This window comes from Geotrypetes seraphini, chromosome 8, assembly GCF_902459505.1.
Source record: "Geotrypetes seraphini chromosome 8, aGeoSer1.1, whole genome shotgun sequence".
NCBI lineage: Eukaryota > Metazoa > Chordata > Amphibia > Gymnophiona > Dermophiidae > Geotrypetes > Geotrypetes seraphini.
The window spans coordinates 55,885,049-55,906,175 of NC_047091.1; the positions used below are offsets into that span (position 1 = coordinate 55,885,049).

A 21,127-nucleotide genomic window follows, 5' to 3' on the forward strand; every position below is an offset into this window, starting at 1 on the left:
ACCTTTAAAGTATTCTTTCTATATTACACCTTTAGATCCTTATCTGTTGTTGCTGCTTCTGTTTTAGTCATAGACCTCAGAAACACCCCTTCTCCGTCCCATACAGGCTATGTTCTCATAACGGGGAGATTCATGTGTAACCTCCTCATCGGTCAAGGCTTAAACTTTAATAGCTAATGCTCAATACTTTTATGTTTTTTTAAACACTTTTTATAATTTTTAAAACGACTAATGAAGTATGTGTACTTATCTTCAAAAGTGTTGCTGTACTAAGCTGGTGAACCCGACATGTTTCGCTGCCGCTTCGTCAGGGATCCACACATGCCGTTAACCACCATCCCGCATAGACTCTTCAAATACAAGATGTGTACCAAGGCATAACACTTACTCGCCTCCCCCCCTTCCCCCCCCCCTTCCCCCCCCACTTCCCCAGTCAGGAGCAGATGGTTCGGTGTGAGGTATCCTTGGACGATACTATTGAAACAGGATATTTAGGAAGTCCCAGTAAAGAGGTTCCAATAATGGTGAAAGAAAGCCAGGAGGATTTAAGAGAAAGAAAGAATAAAAGACTCAAATTTTCCCTATCTTCTCAGTAGCCTGTAGTTGCAAGAAAAAGCACAATTTGAAGTGTCTGTATACAAATGCTAGAAGCATAAAAAATAAAATAGAAGAGTTAGAATATATAGCACTAAATGATGAGATAGATATAATAGGCATCTTGGAGACCTGGTGGAAGGAGGACAATCAACGGGACACTGTGTTACCTAGGTACAAATTATATCGCAAGGGTAAAGTAGATCAAATTGGAGGGGGGGGGGGTTGCACTATATGTTAAAGAGGGAATTGAATCAAATCAAATAAACATTCTGCGTGACATAGATAGCAGTGTGGAAATCTTATGGATAGAAATTCCATGTGTGAAGGGAAGGAATATAAAGGTAGGGGGGTTATACTACCATCCCCCAGGACAAAATGAGCAGACAGATGAAGAAATGTTTTCAGAGATTAGGAAAGCTGGAGAATTGGACAACAGTATAATAATGGGTGATTTAAATTACCCACTATAACTAAGGAGAGGACATACAAATCACACAAACCAACGTTTGATATGCCCTATATGGGAACTAAAGGGGCCACTCTATGGCAACTAAGCCTACAAGAAAGCACACATACCACCACACATAGGACAATCAAAGTGAAGTGGGAAAAAAGAACCTCAATTCAGCTTCATAGGTTAAAAAAAACAAACCTCTACTTCTCACTGATAGTTCAAGAATAGTTAAGCTTAGTATTGCCAGAGGATATGGCTAGAGTATCTTGGTTTAAAAAAAGATTTGGACACATTGCATACAGAGTCAGAAAGAGTAAGGAAACCATCCCTGCTCAAAAGAGCTTACAATCTAAACAGGCAAGGCAGACAAACAAGATGTCATGGATTTAGTTAAGGGGAATGGTTGGAGGGCAGAGGAGTAGGGTTAAGGATTGAAAGCTATATCAAAAAGGTGGGTTTTCAGGCCTCTTGCTAAATGTAAGGATACGTGAACAGTACAGAGTTCAACAACCTTAATTTCTACATTTCTTAATATGTATCAAAAGGAATTAGTACATTGAATTTAAAAAAAAATAATAATTATGTGTGCTCAGAGACCCAGAGACAGCAAAATTGTTACTAGTTTCAGCTTTAGGCTCAAGACATTGCACACAAGGTTTTCATACAGTCATAGCAAAATCTCCAAAACATGAAGAATGTGAAAAAATATATGAAAGAGCTCTTTTAACTTAACTTAGCAATAAAAAGCATTAAAAAGAGCTTTTTCATATATATATTTTTTCACATTCTTCACGTTTTGGAGATTTTGCTATGACTATAATAAACTCTTGTGTGCAATGATTATATCTTGAGCCTAGTAACACTTTTGCTGTTTCTGGGTCTCTGAGCACACTTATATGTCTGCCCCCCCCCCTTTACAAAACCGCCATCGTGGTTTTTAGCTCAGGCCGGCGCGATGAATGCTCTGCGCTGCTCCCGATGCTCATAGGAACTCTATGAGTGTCGGGAGCAGCGCAGAGCATTCAGCGTGCCAGCCTGCGCTAAAATCCGCCATCGTGGTTTTGCACAAAGGGAGATCATTTTTGTATTCAATGTACTAGTTCCTTTTGATACATCTTAGGAATTGTAGAAATTAAGCTACCATCTTTCTGCTGCTGTAACCTGTATTTCTGTGCATCCAAATGGACTAATACAACAGCCACATTTCTTACAACTTTATTTCACATATTGGATCTTGAACTGGAAAGGGATTAGGAAGGTTGAACCTAGAGCAATAGATCATGGTGCAGGAAGCAGATAGAAGCAGATAGAAAAAAAAAAAACCCCAACTGGTTACCATATGTTTTGAGATTTCAGCTGTGAATTTATTTTATTGTGTTTGAGCACTTGCTTTATTTCAGACTATAATGTGATTAGAGATCTCTCTCAATCCATTAATCTCATTTAAATGGTGGGAGGGGACAAGCAGTATTTCACATCAAACAACTGCTCATTGGTAAGGAGTCAGAGTGAAAAGAGACAAGGATGGGAGAATCTCAGTAGCTGCTGCAGTAGGTTTGCATTAAAGATCAGAGCAGGATCTTTCCTTCTCAAGCAACTCTAAAAATCCTTATCTGTCATATTCCTTTCACAGGTAAGAGACTGCTGGATCTTAAAATGATTTAAAAGTAGATTATGGATATTTATTGTCAAGGAGTGATACGTTGAGATTGGTGGGGTGGATTTTTATTTTTTATTATTATTATTTATGAATTTCCAAATTCAAAGTCCAAATTCATGCAAACACAAGAATCCTCTTGTTTCAGAAAATCAGAGGTATAATAAAGGAAAAAGACATATATTGCATAATGATAAATCAAGAAAAAGACAAAAATCAAGTAACATAAATTATGCAATTTAATAAAGAAACTAAGGTGCGCTAGCGGTTTTAATGTGCGCTATAATACCACACGTGCTAAACTCTAACACCTCCATAGAGCTTGCGTTAGTATTTTTCGCTTAGCGCGTGCTAAAGGCACTAGCGCACCTTAGTAAAAGGAGCCCTAAGAATTCACTCTTTCTTAGACCACCATAAAACCTTGAGGAGCAAGACTATAAAGAGATAAAGAGGTCTCTAACAATACTTTTTTAAATTTGAAAAAGTCAAAGGCATAACGTGATTTTATCCGCTTCAAGTTCCTTATAACAGCCCTTTCATATAGGAGTTAATTTTTTTGTATCCAAAAACCTACGAAGTTGCTCCAGCACAAAATAGACATATTTCGTTCCAGCATGTTTAATCATACACCTGCAGGGTTAACTACCGGAAAGTAAAAAAGTAGCTCCCATTTTTATTGTCTCGTCCTCCCTCATACTCAGGAATAGCTTTCTCCTCTCTTGAGTGGACTTAGTAACATCAGGGAAAATCCATATCTTTTCTCCCAAAAACAAGCTCTGGGAGAAACGAAAGAAAGTTTTCATTATTATATTTAAGTCCTGCTAAAACACAAATGAGACTATCAAAGTGCCTCAGTATTGAACTTCTTCCTGAGATGTTTCAAATGTGCCAGTTAGGTTTTTAAAGTCTATTTCTTGAGGAGGAGGATTTTCAGGTTTTCTCGGCTGGTAGTATATTTTATTAATTGGTGGTATCAAATCAGTAGAAATTTTTAGTCTCCATTAAGTATTTCTTAAAGGCATCATTAGGTGTAACTAAATTTAATTTAGGAAAATTCAATACTCGCAAGTTCAATCTCCTATTGAAATTTTCCAATTGTTCAATTTTATGTTGAAGAAAACTCCTGTCCTTGATCAGAGTTGCTGTCAAAGTTTGTAATGAAAAGAACTCTTTATCTACCTGTTCAAATTTCTTGTTTGTTTCTATTTGAATATTTTGCACTGAATTAGTTCAATCTTCCAACTTACTTTAGAGATATCTTCATCTGATTTTGTAGCCACAGTTTCGACTCTCTGAACAGTTTTCAGTATGTTTACCAGCATCTCTGCTGAGGAGTCGGCTCCCTCCGTTACTCCAAAGAATGTTGACTCAGCTTCTCGGTCAGCATGTTGACCCCTTCCATGTGGAGATGCCGTGCTCGTCTCACTTTCGGCTCTCTCATATTGAACACTGTCCTGCACTGGATTTGGTGGTGATCGGGGGGATAAGGATATTTCAAGGCCCAAGGCTACGATGGCTCCTTCCAACGATGCAACAGCAGGCACATCTCCCCCTCCTGTAATAACCGGTGAGCTTGTTAAAAACTGGTCCATCAGCGATTGCCCGGGTGTGGAGGGGTCTCCCCGGATAAGGTTCTTGCGTTTAGTATGAGGCATGATTTAAAAAACCACGCCGAAACAGTAATTTTCTAGGCAAAAAGCAAGATAAGACGGAGCTCCGGCTCTAACTGTTCTCATGCCGCCGCCATCTTGTTCAGTCTGATCTTCAGACCATTCTTCGGGGGAAGTTTTTAAATGTTTTCTTCTGCTATATATGTAATAGTGATATGGCAGTTTGTGGCATTCAACAAACCAATTAACTTTCTCTCACCAATTTTCAGACCATTATATCAGTTGTCAGGCACTCTCCCTTTACAGCATCACATTGCATGTCAGTGTTGAAAAATTACACGCTTTAGTTAATTGCCACATCCTTCAATGTATCAATGTTCTGGCTGGAAGTGGTCCTAGTACACATCAGACAGGCACAAAGGGTCTGAGTGAATGATTCACCAATAATTCACTCAGACCCTTCGTGAGTGGGCATGAAGGTAGAGACCAGTGAAGACTTGGGGGGGGGGGGTGTGGAGGAGGAGAGAGAGTTGAGACTAGTACATTAGGCTTCTACTACTAATCATTTCTATAGCACTACTAGACACACGCAGCACTGTACATCAAAACATAGAAGAGACAGTCCCTGCTCAGAAGAGCTTACAATCTAGTCAAGATAGACAAACTGGACAAGAAGGTACCTCAATACACAGTGCTCAGGCGGGGGAATTAAAGAGGGAATGATAAGACAGATATTGGTGCTTAGAAGGTGGGTTGGAGTTTGGAATTGAAAAGACCTTCAAAGACATGGACTTTGAGTCTAGATTTGAATACTGCCAGAGACAGAGCTTACTGAATCAGGCAGTTTGTTCCAAGCATACAGTGCAACAAAGTACAAGGGGCAGAGTCTGGAGTTGGCCGTAGAGGAGAAGGGTACAGATAAGAGAGGCTTATCTGATGAGCAAAGTGCCCGGGGGAGTGTGGGGAAAGAGGAGAGAGGAGAGATGCTGAGGATCAGCGGAGCAAATACACCTGTAGGTCAGTAAGAGGACTTTGAACTGTATGCAGAAACAGATAGGGAGCCAAATGAAATGATTTGAGGAGAGAGGTAATGTTGAGCAGGGCTGCGTATGTCTGGTAATGCTATAGAAATAATTACTAGTGGTAGTTGCAGCAGCAAAGTGACGTTGGCAGAATATGAGTTGTGCAGCAGAGATTTGACCAGATTGAAGGGGAGAGAGATGGTTAGGAGAGAAAGATTGCTGGAAGCAGTCCAGGGAAATGAGGGGAGAGAGAGACTGCTAGGGTACAGTTTAGGGGGTGAAAAACTTATGTGCACGACAGAAGAGTGGGACTTGGGTGTGATTATATGTGATGATCTTAAGGTGACCGTGAAACCTAGAAGGTTGCATAGGGAGAGGTATGGCCAGTAGGAAAAAGGAGGTATTGATGTCCCTCTATAAGACTTTGGTGAGACCTCATTTAGAATATTATGTACAATTCTGCAGGCCGCACCTTCAAAAAGATATAAAAAGGACGGAGTCGGTCCAGAGGAAGGCTACTAAAATGGTCTTCATCATAAGGCGTATAGGGACAGACTTAAAGATCTCAATCTGTATACTTTGAAGGAAAGGCAGGAGAGGGGAGATATGATAGAGACATTTAAATATGTACTTGGCGTAAATGCATGAGTCGAGTCTCTTTCATTTGAAAGGAAGTTCTGGCATGAGAGAGCGTAGGATGAAGTTAAGAGGTGATAGGCTCCGGAGTAATCTAAGGAAATACTTTTTTTACAAAAAGGGTGGTAGATGCATGGAACAGTCTCCCAGAAGATGTGGTGGAAACAGAGACTGTGTCTGAATTGAAGAGGGTCTTGGATAGGCATGTGGGAGAGAAAAAGATAATGGTTACTGCAGATGGCAGACTGGATGGGCCATTTGGCCTTTATCTGTCATCATGTTTCTATGGATGAACTGGAAGAGGGATAGAGACTGATAGGAATGTGCCAAATGAGGGGTGAAAGAGAATCCAGGGGAACACAGTGAAAGGCTTGTGATAAGTTTAAGTAAGTTTAAGTTTTAAGTGATCTACTGCAAAGGGAGTGTGATCTGCTGCATTATTACTGGCTGGCAATTTATAGATTGATCTTACAGTTAGTATATTTTTTGTGGAATTTTACTGTTTTCAAGTACATTGTATTTTATTCACCTATTGTTTAATTTTAGTTTAACTTTTTAGAATGATGCATTTTATTCACTGATTATATAATTCTAGTACTGTATGTGAACTGCCTAGAACTATGTGGTAGGGTGGTATATATAAAATAAAAATTACTATTATTATTATTATTATAGTTGGGGACTTTTGTTTTTCTGGGATTTGATTTGGCACTGAAAAGAGCTCTCAGTGGAATTTGTTTCTTACATGATCTTGGATAACACTGTGCTGTAATAAATATTGCAGCTGCAAGGACTTAGCATACTGCCCAGAGCTTGCAACTTTTGCCAGTTAAGAACATAAGAACATAAGCAATGCCTCTGCTGGGTCAGACCTGAGGTCCATCGTGCCCAGCAGTCCGCTCTCGCGGCGGCCCAACAGGTCCAGGACCTGTGCAGTAATCCTCTATCTATACCCCTCTATCCCCTTTTCCAGTAGGTAATTATCCAATCTTTTCTTAAACCCCATTACCGTACTCTGCCCTATTACGTCCTCTGGAAGCGCATTCCAGGTGTCCACCACACGTTGGGCAAAGAAGAAATTCCTAGCATTCGTTTTGAATCTGTCCCCTTTCAACTTTTCCGAGTGCCCTCTTGTTCTTTTATTTTTTGAAAGTTTGAAGAATCTGTCTCTCTCCACTTTCTCTATGCCCTTCATGATCTTGTAAGTTTCTATCATATCCCCTCTAAGTCTCCTCTTCTCCAGAGAAAAGAGACCCAATTTCTCCAATCTCTCAGCATATGAAAGGTTTTCCATACCTTTTATCAGATGTGTCGCTCTCCTCTGGACCCTTTCGAGTAACACCATATCCTTCTTAAGATACGGCGACCAAAATTCTCCAGATGCGGACGCACCATCGCCCGATACAACGGCAGAATAACTTCTTTTGTTCTGGTCGCAATGCCCTTCTTGATTATACCAAGCATTCTATTCGCTCTCTTAGCTTCTGCAGTTCTACAGATTGCTACAGTTTATTTGAATTCTGATGACAACTTTTTCAGTAGTAAGCCATGATGAGCTGCTATATGCAAGTAGAGTTACCAGGTGTCCAGGAAAACCCAGACATGTCCTCTTTTTAGAGGTCTGTCCAGGCTTCTGGACGGACTTTCCAAAACCCGGGGCAGGGATCGGTGGAACTGGGCAGGTCTAGGGGGTCTGGATTTTCCATTTTGAAAATCTGGCAACCCTACTTTTACCCCTAGTGGTGCATCTGCTGTCTTAGAAGACACCTGATAGATGCTTATTCTATTAGGGAAAGTAAGTGTCTACTTTTCTTTAAATAATACTAGTGTAATCAGGTGTATAAGGGAAGTTTTAGACATAGATTATGACTGCACAACCAGGAGAGTGTGGCACAGTGGTTAGAGCTATAGCCTGAGCATCCTGAGGTTGTGGGTTCAAACCCCATGCTGCTCCCTGTGACCCTGGGGCAAGTCACTTAATCCTCCACTGCCCCAGGTACATTAGATAGATTGTGGGCCCACCAGGACAGGTAGGGGAAATGCTTGAAGTACCTGTATGTAAACCACTTTGAGTGTGGAAGGTGGTTTACAAGACCCAATCCCTTTCCCTACCTTACTGCCCATTTGATACTGCCGGACTCATTGATAAAAATAATCTGTACCGCCAGATTATGACCGTATACTTGAGACCAGATTTTCTGGCAAAGCCAGGCTGAGTGATCTACCATGGGGATCTCAGGACCTGAAGCAGCCAAGAAAAAAAAAATGCATCATATTCATTCTAAGGGACATACCGTAGTTATCAATGTGAACTAAGACATATCATTTTACCAGTAACTTGCACTATTTTAGCACTGGTCTCATTTTATGCAGTGAGGTCTAATTAGTAATAACTGGGCTTAACAGTGCAATAACACATCTTAATAGGAGCCCACATTAATAATTTCATCCCTTGTTAAAAAAAAAAAAAAGAAATCTCTCTAGAAATTGAAATCAGTGCTATATGTAATAAAAATGAGACAAGTATAAGATAGTCAAGCCATTGTGATATCCCTGATGAGGTTGGCTCTTGGGTATTGGTAGAATAAGGTATTATGACATCACAATATCAGCTCCTATCAGAGACAGAGACTCTTTGCCCTAAGGAGGGAAGTTATCAATGTGAGTTACTGTTAAATCACATTATTTTACCACTAACTCATGCTATTTAAGTACAAGCAGTGGCGTACCAAGGGGGGGGGGGGGGGGGGGAGGTCCGCCCCGGGTACCAAGCCCTGAGGGGGTGCTCCCGGTCCGGTCCAGTTACCCCCCCCTGCGCCGGGTGTCGCGTCTGGAAACAGCCTGCAGCAAGATCGCGATGCCAGAGATCTTTGCCTGCTTCGACTGTTTCCTCCGCCACGGTCCTGCCCCTCCTCTGATGTCAGAGGAGGGGCGGGACCGCGGCGGAGGAAACAGCCGAAGCAGGCAAAGATCTCTGGCATCGCGCGATTTTGTTGCAGGCTGTTTCCCCAAGGCAGTAGCGTACCAAGGGGGGCGAGGGGGAGGTCCATCCCGGGTGCCGCCTTAGGGGGGGGGTGCACAGCTGGCCCGGTCCCTATCGCGCTCCTACCCTCCCAGCGAAAGCAGCATCGGCGCCATTATCGAAAAAGGTAATGGCGCCAGGCCTTGGAGCACCAAGGCAGACCGCTTCTCCCCCCTCCCAGCCGAAACCCCGCTGACCATCCTATCTCTCTCCCCCAAGTGAACCTTTCCGACCCTCCCAGCGAAAGCAGCAAACCTCCCTCCAGTAGCGTCGGCTTTATCCTCCCTCTGCCGCATCACTGATGACGTCATCAGTAACGCGGCAGAGGGAGGAGAAAGCCGCGAAGGAGGTTTGCTGCTCTCGCTGGGAAGGTCGGAAAGGTTCACGGGGGGGGGGGAGATAGGAGGGTCAGCGGGGGTTCGGCTGGGAGGGGGGGAGAAGCGGACTGCCTCGGTGCTCCATTACCTTCTTCGGGCAGCAGCAGCGTTTACAATTCGCTGCTGTTGCCGGCTTCAGGCCTTGTTCTCTGCCGGGTCCTGCCTACTTCCAGTTTTCATGAAGACAGGACCCGACAGAGAGGAAGGCCTGAAGCGGGCAACATCAGTGAATTGTGAATGCTGCTGCTGCCCGATGAAGTTCAGGACATCAGGACATCGGGGAAGGAGCAGGGAGAAAATCGGCTGCTGGCTTGGGGGTGAGGGTAGGGAAAGAATCGTGGAAGTGGAGAAATCGGCACGATGGCTTTGTGCAGGCTAGGGGGAGAGAGAAAGAAAGGAAAAAATAAAGAGGGGGGGCCAGGGGGAGAGAGAAAGAAAGGCAGAAATAAAGAGGGGGACCAAGGGGAGAGAAAGAAAGGCAGAAATAAAGAGGGGGGCAAGGGGGAGAGAAAGAAAGGCAGAAAGAAAGAGGAGGGCCAGGGGAGAGAGAAAGAAAGGCAGAAAGAAAGAGGGGGACCAAGGGGAGAGAAAGAAAGGCAGAAATAAAGAGGGGGGTCAAGGGGGAGAGAAAGAAAGGCAGAAAGAAAGAGGGGGGCCAGGAGGAGAGAGAAAGAAAGGCAGAAATAAAGAGGGGAGCCAGGGGAGAGAGAAAGAAGAAGGATCAGAAGAAGGACCAGAGACTCATGAAATCACCAGACAAAAAAGTAGGAAAAATTATTTTATTTTCAACTTAGTGATCAAAATGTGTCCGTTTTGAAAATTTATATCTGCTGTCTATATTTTGCACTATGGCCCCCTTTTACTAAACCGCAATAGAGTTTTTTAGCGCAGGGAGCCTATGAGCGTCGAGAGCAGCGTGGGGCATTCAGCGCAGCTCCCTACGCTAAAAACCGCTATCGCAGTTTAGTAAAAAGGGAGGGGGAATATTTGTCTATTTTTGTATAGTTGTTACTGAGGTGACATTGCATAAAGTCATCTGCCTTGACCTCTTTGAAAACCCGCGGAATATAAATGATAATTAACATTTTCTCTGCGTACAGCGTGCTTTGTGTTTTTAAAATTTTATTGTTGGTAGATCATTTTGACTTGGCCACAAAGGTAAGGGGGAGGGAGGGAGGGGAACTGCTGAAAGACATCTAATAATCCTTGCAGGCTTGACTGCAGGGAATTATTTTTGTAAAATCATGTTTTGTTATGTGACTGGCATTATCTAGACTTTAATTTCTATGAATGAATAGAATGAAAATGATATAAAATTACTTGCTTGTTTTTATGTGCGTGCGCTGAAGGAAAGTGGAGAGAGAGTGGGCTGAGGATGCTGAAGGGAAATGGGGAAGAGAGTGGGGAGAAGACGCTGATTTATAAATTGACAATTGTACAGAATATTGTTTCTTTTTATACTTTAATATAAACAATTCAAGGCTTGTGTGGATGGAATCAGGTGGTTTGCGGGGATGGGGACCGAGCTTACGGGGATTAGTCCAATAAAATTGTATTTTTTTATATCTCATTATTTGTTTTATTTTTATTTGTTAATTTATAAAGTGGTGATTGTTATGTATCAGTTTTTTCAAATTTACATCTACTGTCTTTATATTTTGCACTGTATTAGAGGACATGTGTTACTGTTTTTTGTGGTGTTGCATTGTATCCAGGGTCTGGTTTCTTGGCGGATCAGTTTAACTTTTGTCTACATATTTCTATTTTTAGTTTGTGATTATTCCATTTTGGGCGAGGGTGTATCTCTGTTCTGTGTGTATGAAAAAGACATAGTTTTCAGTTGGCATTGACTACAGGACCAATTGACTGTGCGGGATCTGGCTTGTTTAGTTTTACAATGTATGTGTTGGTGTTCTAGTGCTCACTGCAGTGTTTAAGATGCAGCCTTTTCCTAGGTACACTCTTGTGGTGCGATATGTAGATTGGTACTAAAAATCATATTTTTCATATAGATGGGGGGGGGGGTGTCAAAAAATGATGGGCCCTGGGTGCCACATACCCTAAGTACACCACTGCCTGCAACTACTCCATATGTACTTCTAATGTCATGACAATTTAGACATAATTTATGTTTTGTTATGTTTGGAATAATGGTTACATATATGAGGTTCAATAAAAGAAAATTTTCACTGCCTGTTTCTATTCTGACCATTTATTCCATTTCATGGTTATTGCAAAAAAAAAAAAAAAAAAATTTTTTTTACATGGGGGGGGGGGGGGGTGTCAAAAAATGATGGGCCCCGGGTGCCACATACCCTAGGTACGCCACTGAGTACAAGTCCCATTTTATGCAATGAGACTTAGTTGCTAATATCTGGGATTGACATTAGTCCATATTTATAACTTCCCCCTAAATCATTAAAAAAAAAGAAGAGATTCTCCTGTAAATTAGCTCGTATGGTTTTTGTCAGTAAACTCGGCTCAGGGAAGTAACTTTATCCAGTTGCCTGACAAAACTGAAACCAAAACAAGGCAGGAACTGCTCAAGATCTTGATTGATCTTCTCAATCAGGCCATATGATTTATAAGAAAAAAAATACATCTAATCCCTTCTTGAACCCCAATACCGTACTCTGTCCTATCACACCCTCTGGAAGCGCATTCCTGGTATCCAACACCCTTTGGGTGAAGAAGAACTTCCTAGCATTGGTTCTGAATCCGTCCCCTCTTAATTTTTCCGAATGCTCTCCTGTTCTTGTAGTTTTTTAAAGTTTGAAGTAAGCTCTTATACTATGCAGTATAGAAAAGCTTCTGCACCAAAGCGTTTACCTGATCCTGCATTGTCAAGTGGTGATCTAGAATAACGCCCAAGTTCTTTATGGTGGGTTGTAAAAGGTAAGTAGTACTATTTAACAGAAAATATGTTTCTGTGGGATTCTGACCTGGAGATTCAACAAAAAATTTTGTCTTATCTGGGTTCAATTTCAGCTTGAATTCTGACATCCATATTTCAATGATCTTAAATATCTGATGGAAGAAATGGAAAGAGTGAATGGCAAGATGATAGTAATATCATCTGCATAGCTAAATATTTTTAGTCCCAAGGATGCTAGTTTTGAGCCCAGAAAAGACAAGTAAATATAACAGAGGGGAAAGCGGGGATCCCTGCGGAACAGAGACTAAGTCCCTCACAACCCAGAATGCAGTTGTAATGATCCATGAAGTTCATATAATGGGACTGTTGTCCTGAAGTATAAGTGCTTCCTCTGTGGAAAATTGTTATGAAAAGGTATGGTTTTAATAAACTTGACCCAAAAGGGGAACCCTCAAAAGTATGTGTGCAATAATCAATTTTTCATTGTTCAAACTCAATGAAATGCCTCAACCTTACTTCTTATAATGCCTCAGACCAAGCAGGGCAAGCTGGAAGCTACTTGTACTATGAGTTCAGATGTCAAGCATTGAAAACCCAATCCATCCTCATCTACTAAGTAGCCCAAGAAGAAACCAAGGTGGACAACATGGCCGAAGAGGCTGAGTAACTCTGACAAATTTCCTCCCTGTTGACAGACAGGAAAGCTGATATCAAAGATATAAAAAGCGACCAAGATGATAAACGGGATGGAACTCTTCTTGTATGAGGAAAGACTAAAAAGGTTAGGGCTCTTCAGCTTGGAAAAGAGAAGGCTGAAGGGAGATATGATTGAAGTCTACAAAATCCTGAGTGGAGTAGAACAGGTACAAGTGGATCAATTTTTCACTCCGTCAAAAATTACAAAGACTAGGGGACACTCGATGAAATTGCAGGGAAATAATTTTAAAACCAATAGGAGGAAATATTTTTTCACTCAGAGAATAGTTAAGCTCTGGAACGCGTTGCCAGAGGTTGTGGTAATGGTGGATAGCGTAGCTGGTTTTAAGAAAGGTTTGGACAATTTCCTGGAGGAAAAGTCCATAGTCTATTATTAAGACATGGGGGAAGCCTATGCTTGCCCTGTATTGGTAGCATGGAATGTTGCTACTCTTTGGGTTTCGGCCAGATACTAGTGATCTGGATTGGCCACCATGAGAATGGGCTACTTGACTTGATGGACTATTGGTCTGACCCATTAAGGCTATTCTTATGTTCTTATGAGTTTACCCAAATTAACAGTATGTTCCTGGTGGTTGAATCTCACCTAGAAGCTTTGAAGAAGAAACAATTGGAACTTGAAAAAATCTCAGTGCAGCAATGGGCAGACCATAAGGAGAGTTATGCCAGCTGAAACCTGGTATAGATCCTGGCATATAAATTGGGCACATAACCCTGGTATACTATAACACTGCACCTAAATATATGGAATGACTCTCCCCTACCGCAGTAATGATCCACATCGGGACGAATGATGTCAGCAGGAGAGACTACAGAAGAAGCACGCTGATAGAACAGTTCAAGATTCTGGGAAGGAAGCTGAAGATGAGGACCCAGAAGATAGCGTTCTCAGAGATCCTACCGGTACCGAGGGCAGATGTGAAAAGGCAGGAGGAACTACAATCAATAAATGCGTGGATGAGGAAATGGTGTGAGGAAGAAGGATTCCACTTCGTGAGGAACTGGACAACGTTCTGGGGCAAGAGCAAGCTCTACAGGAGAGATGGACTGCACCTGAGCACGGCGGGAACAAGACTTCTATCAAACAATGTCAAGAGAGGAATAGAACAGGCTTTAAACTAAGAGGAAGGAGAAAGCCGACCTAGCGTCGATGATTCGGAAGAAGGTATCCCGTGATGATACTAAGGGGATGCAAGGCTGGGAAGAAACAAGGGACAAATTACAGGAGTCGACTAACCCAGAAGAAGAGGTTAGAAGGATTGTACCAAAAGAGAAGACACTAAAGACCAAAACACAGGGAAAGGAAATGAAGGCACTTAAATGCCAGGATCTAAATTGCATATACAGTGGTACCTCGGTTTACGAGTGCACCAGTTTGCGAGTGTTTTGCAAGACGAGCAAAACATTCACAAACTTGGTGCCTCGTAAACCGAGCTTGCCTCGCAGTAAGAGTGCCCCCCCCCCCCCGCGATCCGGCATCTCCCCCCCCCGCTCGTGTTGCCCCCCTCCACCGTGATCCTACTTCCCCCCCCCCCGAGCAGTCAATGACATCCTTTACCCGACTTGGCACCAGTGCCGGTGCCCGAAGATCCTCCCTTTTCTGGCGCGGCCTGGGCTGGGCTGGGCGGTGCGTCGGAGATCCTCCTTCTTCTGGTCTGGGCTGGGCTGGACTGGCTTTGAGCATTTGCGCATTCTCAAAGCCTTCTGGTCTCGCTCTAAATCTCAGAGAGAGCGAGACCAGAAGGCTTTGAGCATGCGCAAATGCTCAAAGCCAGTCCAGCCCAGCCCAAAAGAAGGAGGATCTCCGACGCACCGCCCAGCCGCGCCAGAAGAGGGAGGATCTTCGGGCACCGGCACTGGTGCCAAGTTGGGTAAAGGGTGTCATTGACTGCTCGGGAGGGGGGAAAGTAGGATCGCAGTGGAGGGGGGGCAACGCGAGCGGGGGGGAAGCTGGATCGCGGGGAGGGGTTTGGAACAGCATCGGATTCCTCAAGGGGGGGGAATGGAGCAGCACCGGTAGCCTTGTGGGGGGGGAGGAGGAGGTGGAACCAATCAAAGTAGTTTCCCTTACTTCCTAGGGGGAAACTTGCTTTGATATACGAGCAATTTGGTTTACGAGCATGCTTCTGGAACGAATTATGCTCGTAAACCAAGGTTCCACTGTATACTAATGCAAGGAGCCTAGGAAACAAAATGGGGGAACTAGAAGCCGTGGCCAATGTAGAAGATTTAGACATCATTGGAATCTCTGAAACATGGTGGAATGAGGAAAGCAAATGGGATACTGCACTGCCGGGATATAAGCTCTATCGCCAGGACAGGTCAGGACAGAAAGGAGGTGGAATAGCCCTATACATAAAATAAACCATACAGTTGACAAGAATAGACACAGCGGAGACGACCAACAAGCTGGAATCGCTAATCGCTATGGGTTAAAATACTGGGTAGAAAGGGACATGAAATAAAAATGGGCCTATACTATCGTCCACCTGGGCAAACCGGAGATATTGATAAAGAAATGGAAGCCGAGATGAAACAAGAATGCAAAAGCGGTTACACAGTTATTATGGGAGACTTCAACTACCCCGGGATAGACTAGAGTCTTGGAAACTCAAAAGGCGCTAGGGAAACAGAATTCCTGGAGGCTACACAAGATTGCTTCATGGAGCAGCTTGTTAGAGAACCGACAAGAGGAAATGCCACTCTGGATCTAATCCTAAATGGGTTAATGGGACCTGCAAAGGAAGTGGAAGTAGTGGGACCATTGGGAAACAGTGACCATAACATGATCAAGTTCAAGGTTGAAGCAGGAATACCAAAAGGAAAGAGAACCATGGAAACAACTTTCAACTTCAGAAAAGGAAACTATGAAGCAATGATAAAAATGGTAAGGAAGAAACTTAGGAACACTTCCAAGAAATGGAGGATGGTAGAACATGCCTGGTCTTTTTTCAAGGACACGGTGAGCGAGGCGCAAAATCTGTACATCCCCAAATTCAGAAAGGGGAGCAAAAAGAGTCGAATAAAGGACCCGATATGGATGACTAAAATAGTGAAGGAAGCGATAAGTAATAAGAAAAATTCATTCAGGAGATGGAAAAAGGACAAAACTGAAGGGAACTGGAAAGAGCACAGCAAGTGTCACCGTGTGGTTCGAAAAGCCAAAAGAGAGTATGAAGAGAGGTTAGCCAGGGAAGCTCGAAATTTCAAACCGTTCTTCAGATATGTTAAAGGGAAACAGCCGGCTAGGGAGGAGGTGGGACCACTGGACGACGGAGACAAAAAGGGAGTTGTGAAGGAGGAGAAAGAAATCGCTGAAAAACTTAACATGTTCTTTTCGTCTGTATTTACAAACGAAGACACAACCAACATACCGGAACCTGAGCAATTCTTCAATGGAAATCAAGCAGAAAAATTAACATTCATGGAAGTGAGCCTTGAAGATGTACGCAGGCAGATAGATAAACTAAAAATTGACAAATCCCCAGGTCCGGACGGAATCCATCCAAGGGTTCTGAAGGAACTAAAGGAGGAGATAGCAGAACTACTGCAGCAAATATGCAACCTATCCCTGAAGACAGGCGTGATCCCGGAGGATTGGAAGACGGCCAACGTCACGCCCATCTTTAAAAAGGGATCAAGAGGTGACTCGGGAAACTACAGACCAGTGAGTCTGACCTCAGTTCCGGGAAAAATGGCGGAAGCACTGATAAAAGAAAACATCGATGAACACTTGGAAAGAAACGAACTTCTGATAACTAGTCAACATGGTTTCTGCAGGGGGAGATCGTGCCTAACTAACTTACTACACTTCTTCGAAGGAATTAACAAACAGATGGACAGAGGTGACCCCATAGACATCATATACCTTGATTTCCAAAAAGCCTTTGACAAGGTGCCTCATGAATGACTACTCCGGAAACTGAAGAACTCTTGGGTTTACGGAGATGTACATAGATGGATCAGAAACTGGTTGGCGGGTAGGAAACAGAGGGTAGGGGTGAAGGGCCACTACTCGGACTGGAGGAGGGTCACGAGTGGTGTTCCACAGGGCTCGGTGCTCGGGCCGCTGCTATTTAATATATTCATAAATGATCTAGAAACAGGGACGAAGTGTGAGATAATAAAATTTGCAAATGACACCAAACTATTTAGGGGAGCTCGGACTAAAGAGGACTCTGAGGAATTGCAAAGAGACTTGAACAAACTAGGGGAATGGGTGACAAAATGGCAAATGAAGTTCAACGTTGAGAAATGTAAAGTATTGCATGTGGGAAGCAGAAACCCGAGGTACAATTATACGATAGGAGGGATGTTATTGAATGAGAGTACCCAAGAGAGGGACTTGGGGGTAATGGTGGACAGGTCAATGAAGCCGACGGCACAGTGCGCAGCGGCTGCTAAGAGAGCGAATAGAATGCTAGGTATAATCAAGAAGGGTATTACAACCAGGATGAAAGAAGTTATCCTGCCGCTATATCGGGCGATGGTGCGCCCACACCTGGAATACTGCATCCAGTTTTGGTCGCCATACCTTAAGACGGATATGGCGTTACTCAAGAAAGTTCAGAGAAGAGCAACACGTCTGATAAAAGGGATGGAAAACCTTTCATACGCTGAGAGATTGGAGAAACTGGGTCTCTTTTCCCTGGAGAAGAGGAGACTTAGAGGGGATATGATAGAGACTTATAAGATCATAAGGGGCATAGAGAGAGTAGAGGTGGACAGATTCTTCAAACTTTCAAAAAATAAAAGAACAAGAGGGCATTCAGAAAAGTTGAAAGGGGACAGATTCAATACAAATGCCAGGAAATTCTTCTTTACCCAACGTGTGGTGGACACCTGGAATGCTCTTCCAGAGGACATTATAAGGCAGAGTACAGTACTGGGATTTAAGAAAGGATTGGACAATTTCCTGCTGGAAAAGGGAATAGAAGGGTATAAATAGAGGATTACTGCTCAGGTCCTGGACCTGTTGGGCCGCCGTGTGAGCAGACTGCTGGGCAAGATGGACCTCAGGTCTGACCCAGCAGAGGCATTGCTTATGTTCTTATGTACCCTGCCATGTGTCCCTCCTATGGCTATGCCCTCTTTTAGTTTGTGCATGAGCCATTATGGCCACAAATTATAGAAAAGCATGTAGGCAGATGCACACAGAACTCCAAATTAGAGACAATTAAATGCCAGTCAACTCCAATTAACATTAATAACTGATTGTTAGCACCCAATTGACTGTTATTAGTTTGCGTACATATCTAGGCTCCGTAAATTTGGGCATCCAACTTTGGGTAACCTATATAGAATCTGGGGTTTGTGTAATTTGTTTTGGTTTTCCTCTCCCTTCCCCTCCCCCTCCCCTCATCTCCCTCCCCCACCCCACAACACAACTGTCTATCCCAGACCTGGGCATTGTACGACCCCCAGGCCACATCCTGCCCTTTGGCTGTCCCTGACTGGCCTGCATGAAATCAATGGCAAATTAGGTATCAAATATAATAATTCAACATCAAACATGCAATACAACTGTTGGTGTTTTTACTATGCCTGTTTCGCATATTCATAGCATAATCATAACATCTACCAGTAGCAGCTAATCAAAATCATACAATTTACTGCTTTTTATAAAGAGATAAAATTAATATGAAGCAGAATTGAGTTCAGTTTGTTGATCCGGCCCTCCAAAACTGGGAAAATTAATTGGCCGCCCCTGGCCTATCCATTATTTCCTTCATGTTTTTAGTTTTTCTGCCTTGAAAACTGCTTAGATGTGTTATAATTTTACCATATATTATATAAAGATTGAACTACCCAGAGAGAAAGCAGGTGCAAATCTCAGTGGATTATTTTTCAGGACACAATAATCTGCTTTGATTATTGGTGCAAATTGCACAGATACAAATTAAAATGTACCTGCAGAATTTGTGCTGGTAGTTTTGTTATTGCTCCATCTTGCATGGAATGCTTATTCTTTCTTGCTGCAGAGTTCTCTCCGCTGTAATAATGTTGGTCTTTCAGGTACTGCAGTGGCGTGGTGTTCCTCAAGATGGATTTCAGTTCACTCCTCATCATCCTGTTCATTTTCATTACTACCTACCTGGCTCTGATTTATTGGAAAATGTTGAAACAGAAAAGTCAACTCCCTCCCGGTCCAATTCCACTACCATTTATTGGTAACTTGATGCAACTGAGCACAAAAGATATAGTAAAGTCCTTGATGAAGGTAGGATTGTGCTTGGTCTTCCTCTTCTGCACAGTCTATATTCTTATTTCTTTCCAAGAAATCATCAGTGAATGAATGCCTTCTTTCCTTACTCTTCTCTATCTGGATTTTCAAGGAGACATCACATAGAGCTCATTCTTTAGATACATGTATGAGGTTTTTATTAAGGAGTTAGCATGTCTTAACTTTCCAGTATTCCTTCCCAAAAGCAAATCTAGTTGTTTATAGAGCCCAGTATTCTAAATGATTTAAGTGGGCAGGAGAAGCTCCTGTCCGTTTAAATTGCTTCCCACTTCCTATGGAGATATTCAGAGTTACTTAATTTAGGCTGTTTTGCTATGCAGGTGCTGGACTGAGTATGGGACCGGCACTCGCATAATGTTTTTAAAAATTTGATCCCCCTCCCCCTTCACCCATTTTGAAAAGGCGCTGCAAGGCGCAGGAGCAAGGGAGCGATGTTCCTGCCCCCAGTGACCCCAGTGGACCACCAGGGATACAGGTAGGCCCAGGGGAGCCTCCCTGGTCAGCTGGAGGGGCAGGGAAGGGCCTTCTGGGAAAAGCTTCTTGCTGTGGGCTAGGGGAAAGGGAGGGGAAGAGGGAGCACTGTGTACAATTCTAGAGACCCCACCAGCTTTCAAAAAGATATAAACAGAATAGAGCTGGACTAGAGGATGATGAATAAAATAGTCAATAGTCTTCCCTGGTAAAGCATATGGGGGCAATCTTAAAGATAACAACATGTATACCTTGAAAAGCTGACGAGGGAAGATATGATAGGCACATTTAAACACTTCTCTGGCATAACTGCACAGGAAGTGTGCTTCTTTAAATTCAAAGAAATCTCAGGAACAAGGAAGAATGTGAAAGAAGATAGATTCAGGAGTAATCTATGAAAGTATTTTCTTATGGAAAGGGTAGTAGATCTGTAAAATGACCTCCCAGAAGAGCTGGTGGAGATACAAAGTGTATCTGAATAAATGAAAGCATGGGACAAGCACAGAGAATATCTAAGGAAATGGAAGGGTTTGCAAAGCTTTGTAGTTGGTATGGATAGACAGATCGGATAGGCCATCTGCTGTCATAATCTGTGTTTCTCTAACTTTTGTCACCTGCCGGGGTCTCTAGAAGCTTGTGAAGGACCACCGACAGGCGGCAGCACGACCCTGGCGTGGCTCCCAAGGTGGAAGACCTCACTGGCGTCCCAATACTTTGGGCTTCGCTACAATAAAGTACAGCGAGCCAAGTCAAATCAAAACAATGTCCAAAGTTTAATTTGTATCCAAACCACAATGATTAGAAAACCAAAAATCATATAAAGAAGCACTAGCGCATAAGCTTCCTTTTTCTCCAAAGAAAAAAAAAACAGATTTTTATCTTTCAAACAGTTCAATGAAAGAACAGCAGTGTTTAGGTTAGGTAAGTTCACAGTCAAGGTTCTAGGGCTCCACCCTGCCCTGAACCACAGTCTCAGTAAGAGCACACAACACTAGTCCCAAAAAGAAGTCCTCAAGAATACTCTTGAGTCCTGGACTTTCAATCCAAAAATCTGGTTTCTTCACCAGGCACTTACATTTCACATTGTAAAGCAAACTTCAATCGTGAAAAGAAAAAAAAATAAAGCCTTACTGGAGGCTCTTGTTATTCCAGCAATAATCAGTTTCCAGTCCTTCCCACTGTTGAGCCACAGAATTGCTGGTTCCCCTTTTTGATTACTTAGCTTTAACAAGCTCCCTCTGAATCCCAACCCTCAGATCATCGGGGCTCCTACCCCAATTCTGTAAGTCCTTGGAACTTAGATTGCTAACAGGGAAACTGCTTCACAAGCCAGAAAACTTTCTTCAGTTTCTCTGGGCTTTTGCACAGCTGGAGTGTAGCAACGTAATCAAGCTGGTGCAGCACTGCTCTGAGCTTGGCTTTACACACCCAAACAAAAATAGTTT

General features: G+C 42.9%; 2 protein-coding genes across 3 annotated transcripts in view; one reads left to right on the forward strand and one right to left on the reverse strand.

The window, feature by feature from the left end:
* Positions 1 to 21,127, reverse strand: part of LOC117366083 (cytochrome P450 2F2-like) — a 124,802-nt gene that overhangs the window by 71,149 nt on the left and 32,526 nt on the right. The gene's annotated exons all lie outside the window — the stretch shown is intronic.
* LOC117366084 (cytochrome P450 2F3-like) overlaps positions 2,564 to 21,127 on the forward strand; it is a 62,691-nt gene continuing 44,127 nt past the window's right edge. Inside the window, exons 1-2 of one of the 2 annotated variants that reach the window (XM_033957173.1) lie at positions 2,564 to 2,684; positions 18,983 to 19,187. In XM_033957173.1, the coding sequence (XP_033813064.1) occupies positions 19,011 to 19,187 (177 nt within the window). In that variant the 5' untranslated portion in view covers positions 2,564 to 2,684; positions 18,983 to 19,010. Of the gene's footprint in view, positions 2,685 to 10,095; positions 10,140 to 18,982; positions 19,188 to 21,127 lie in introns of those variants that run through there. The other variant, XM_033957174.1, reaches the window with a different exon arrangement.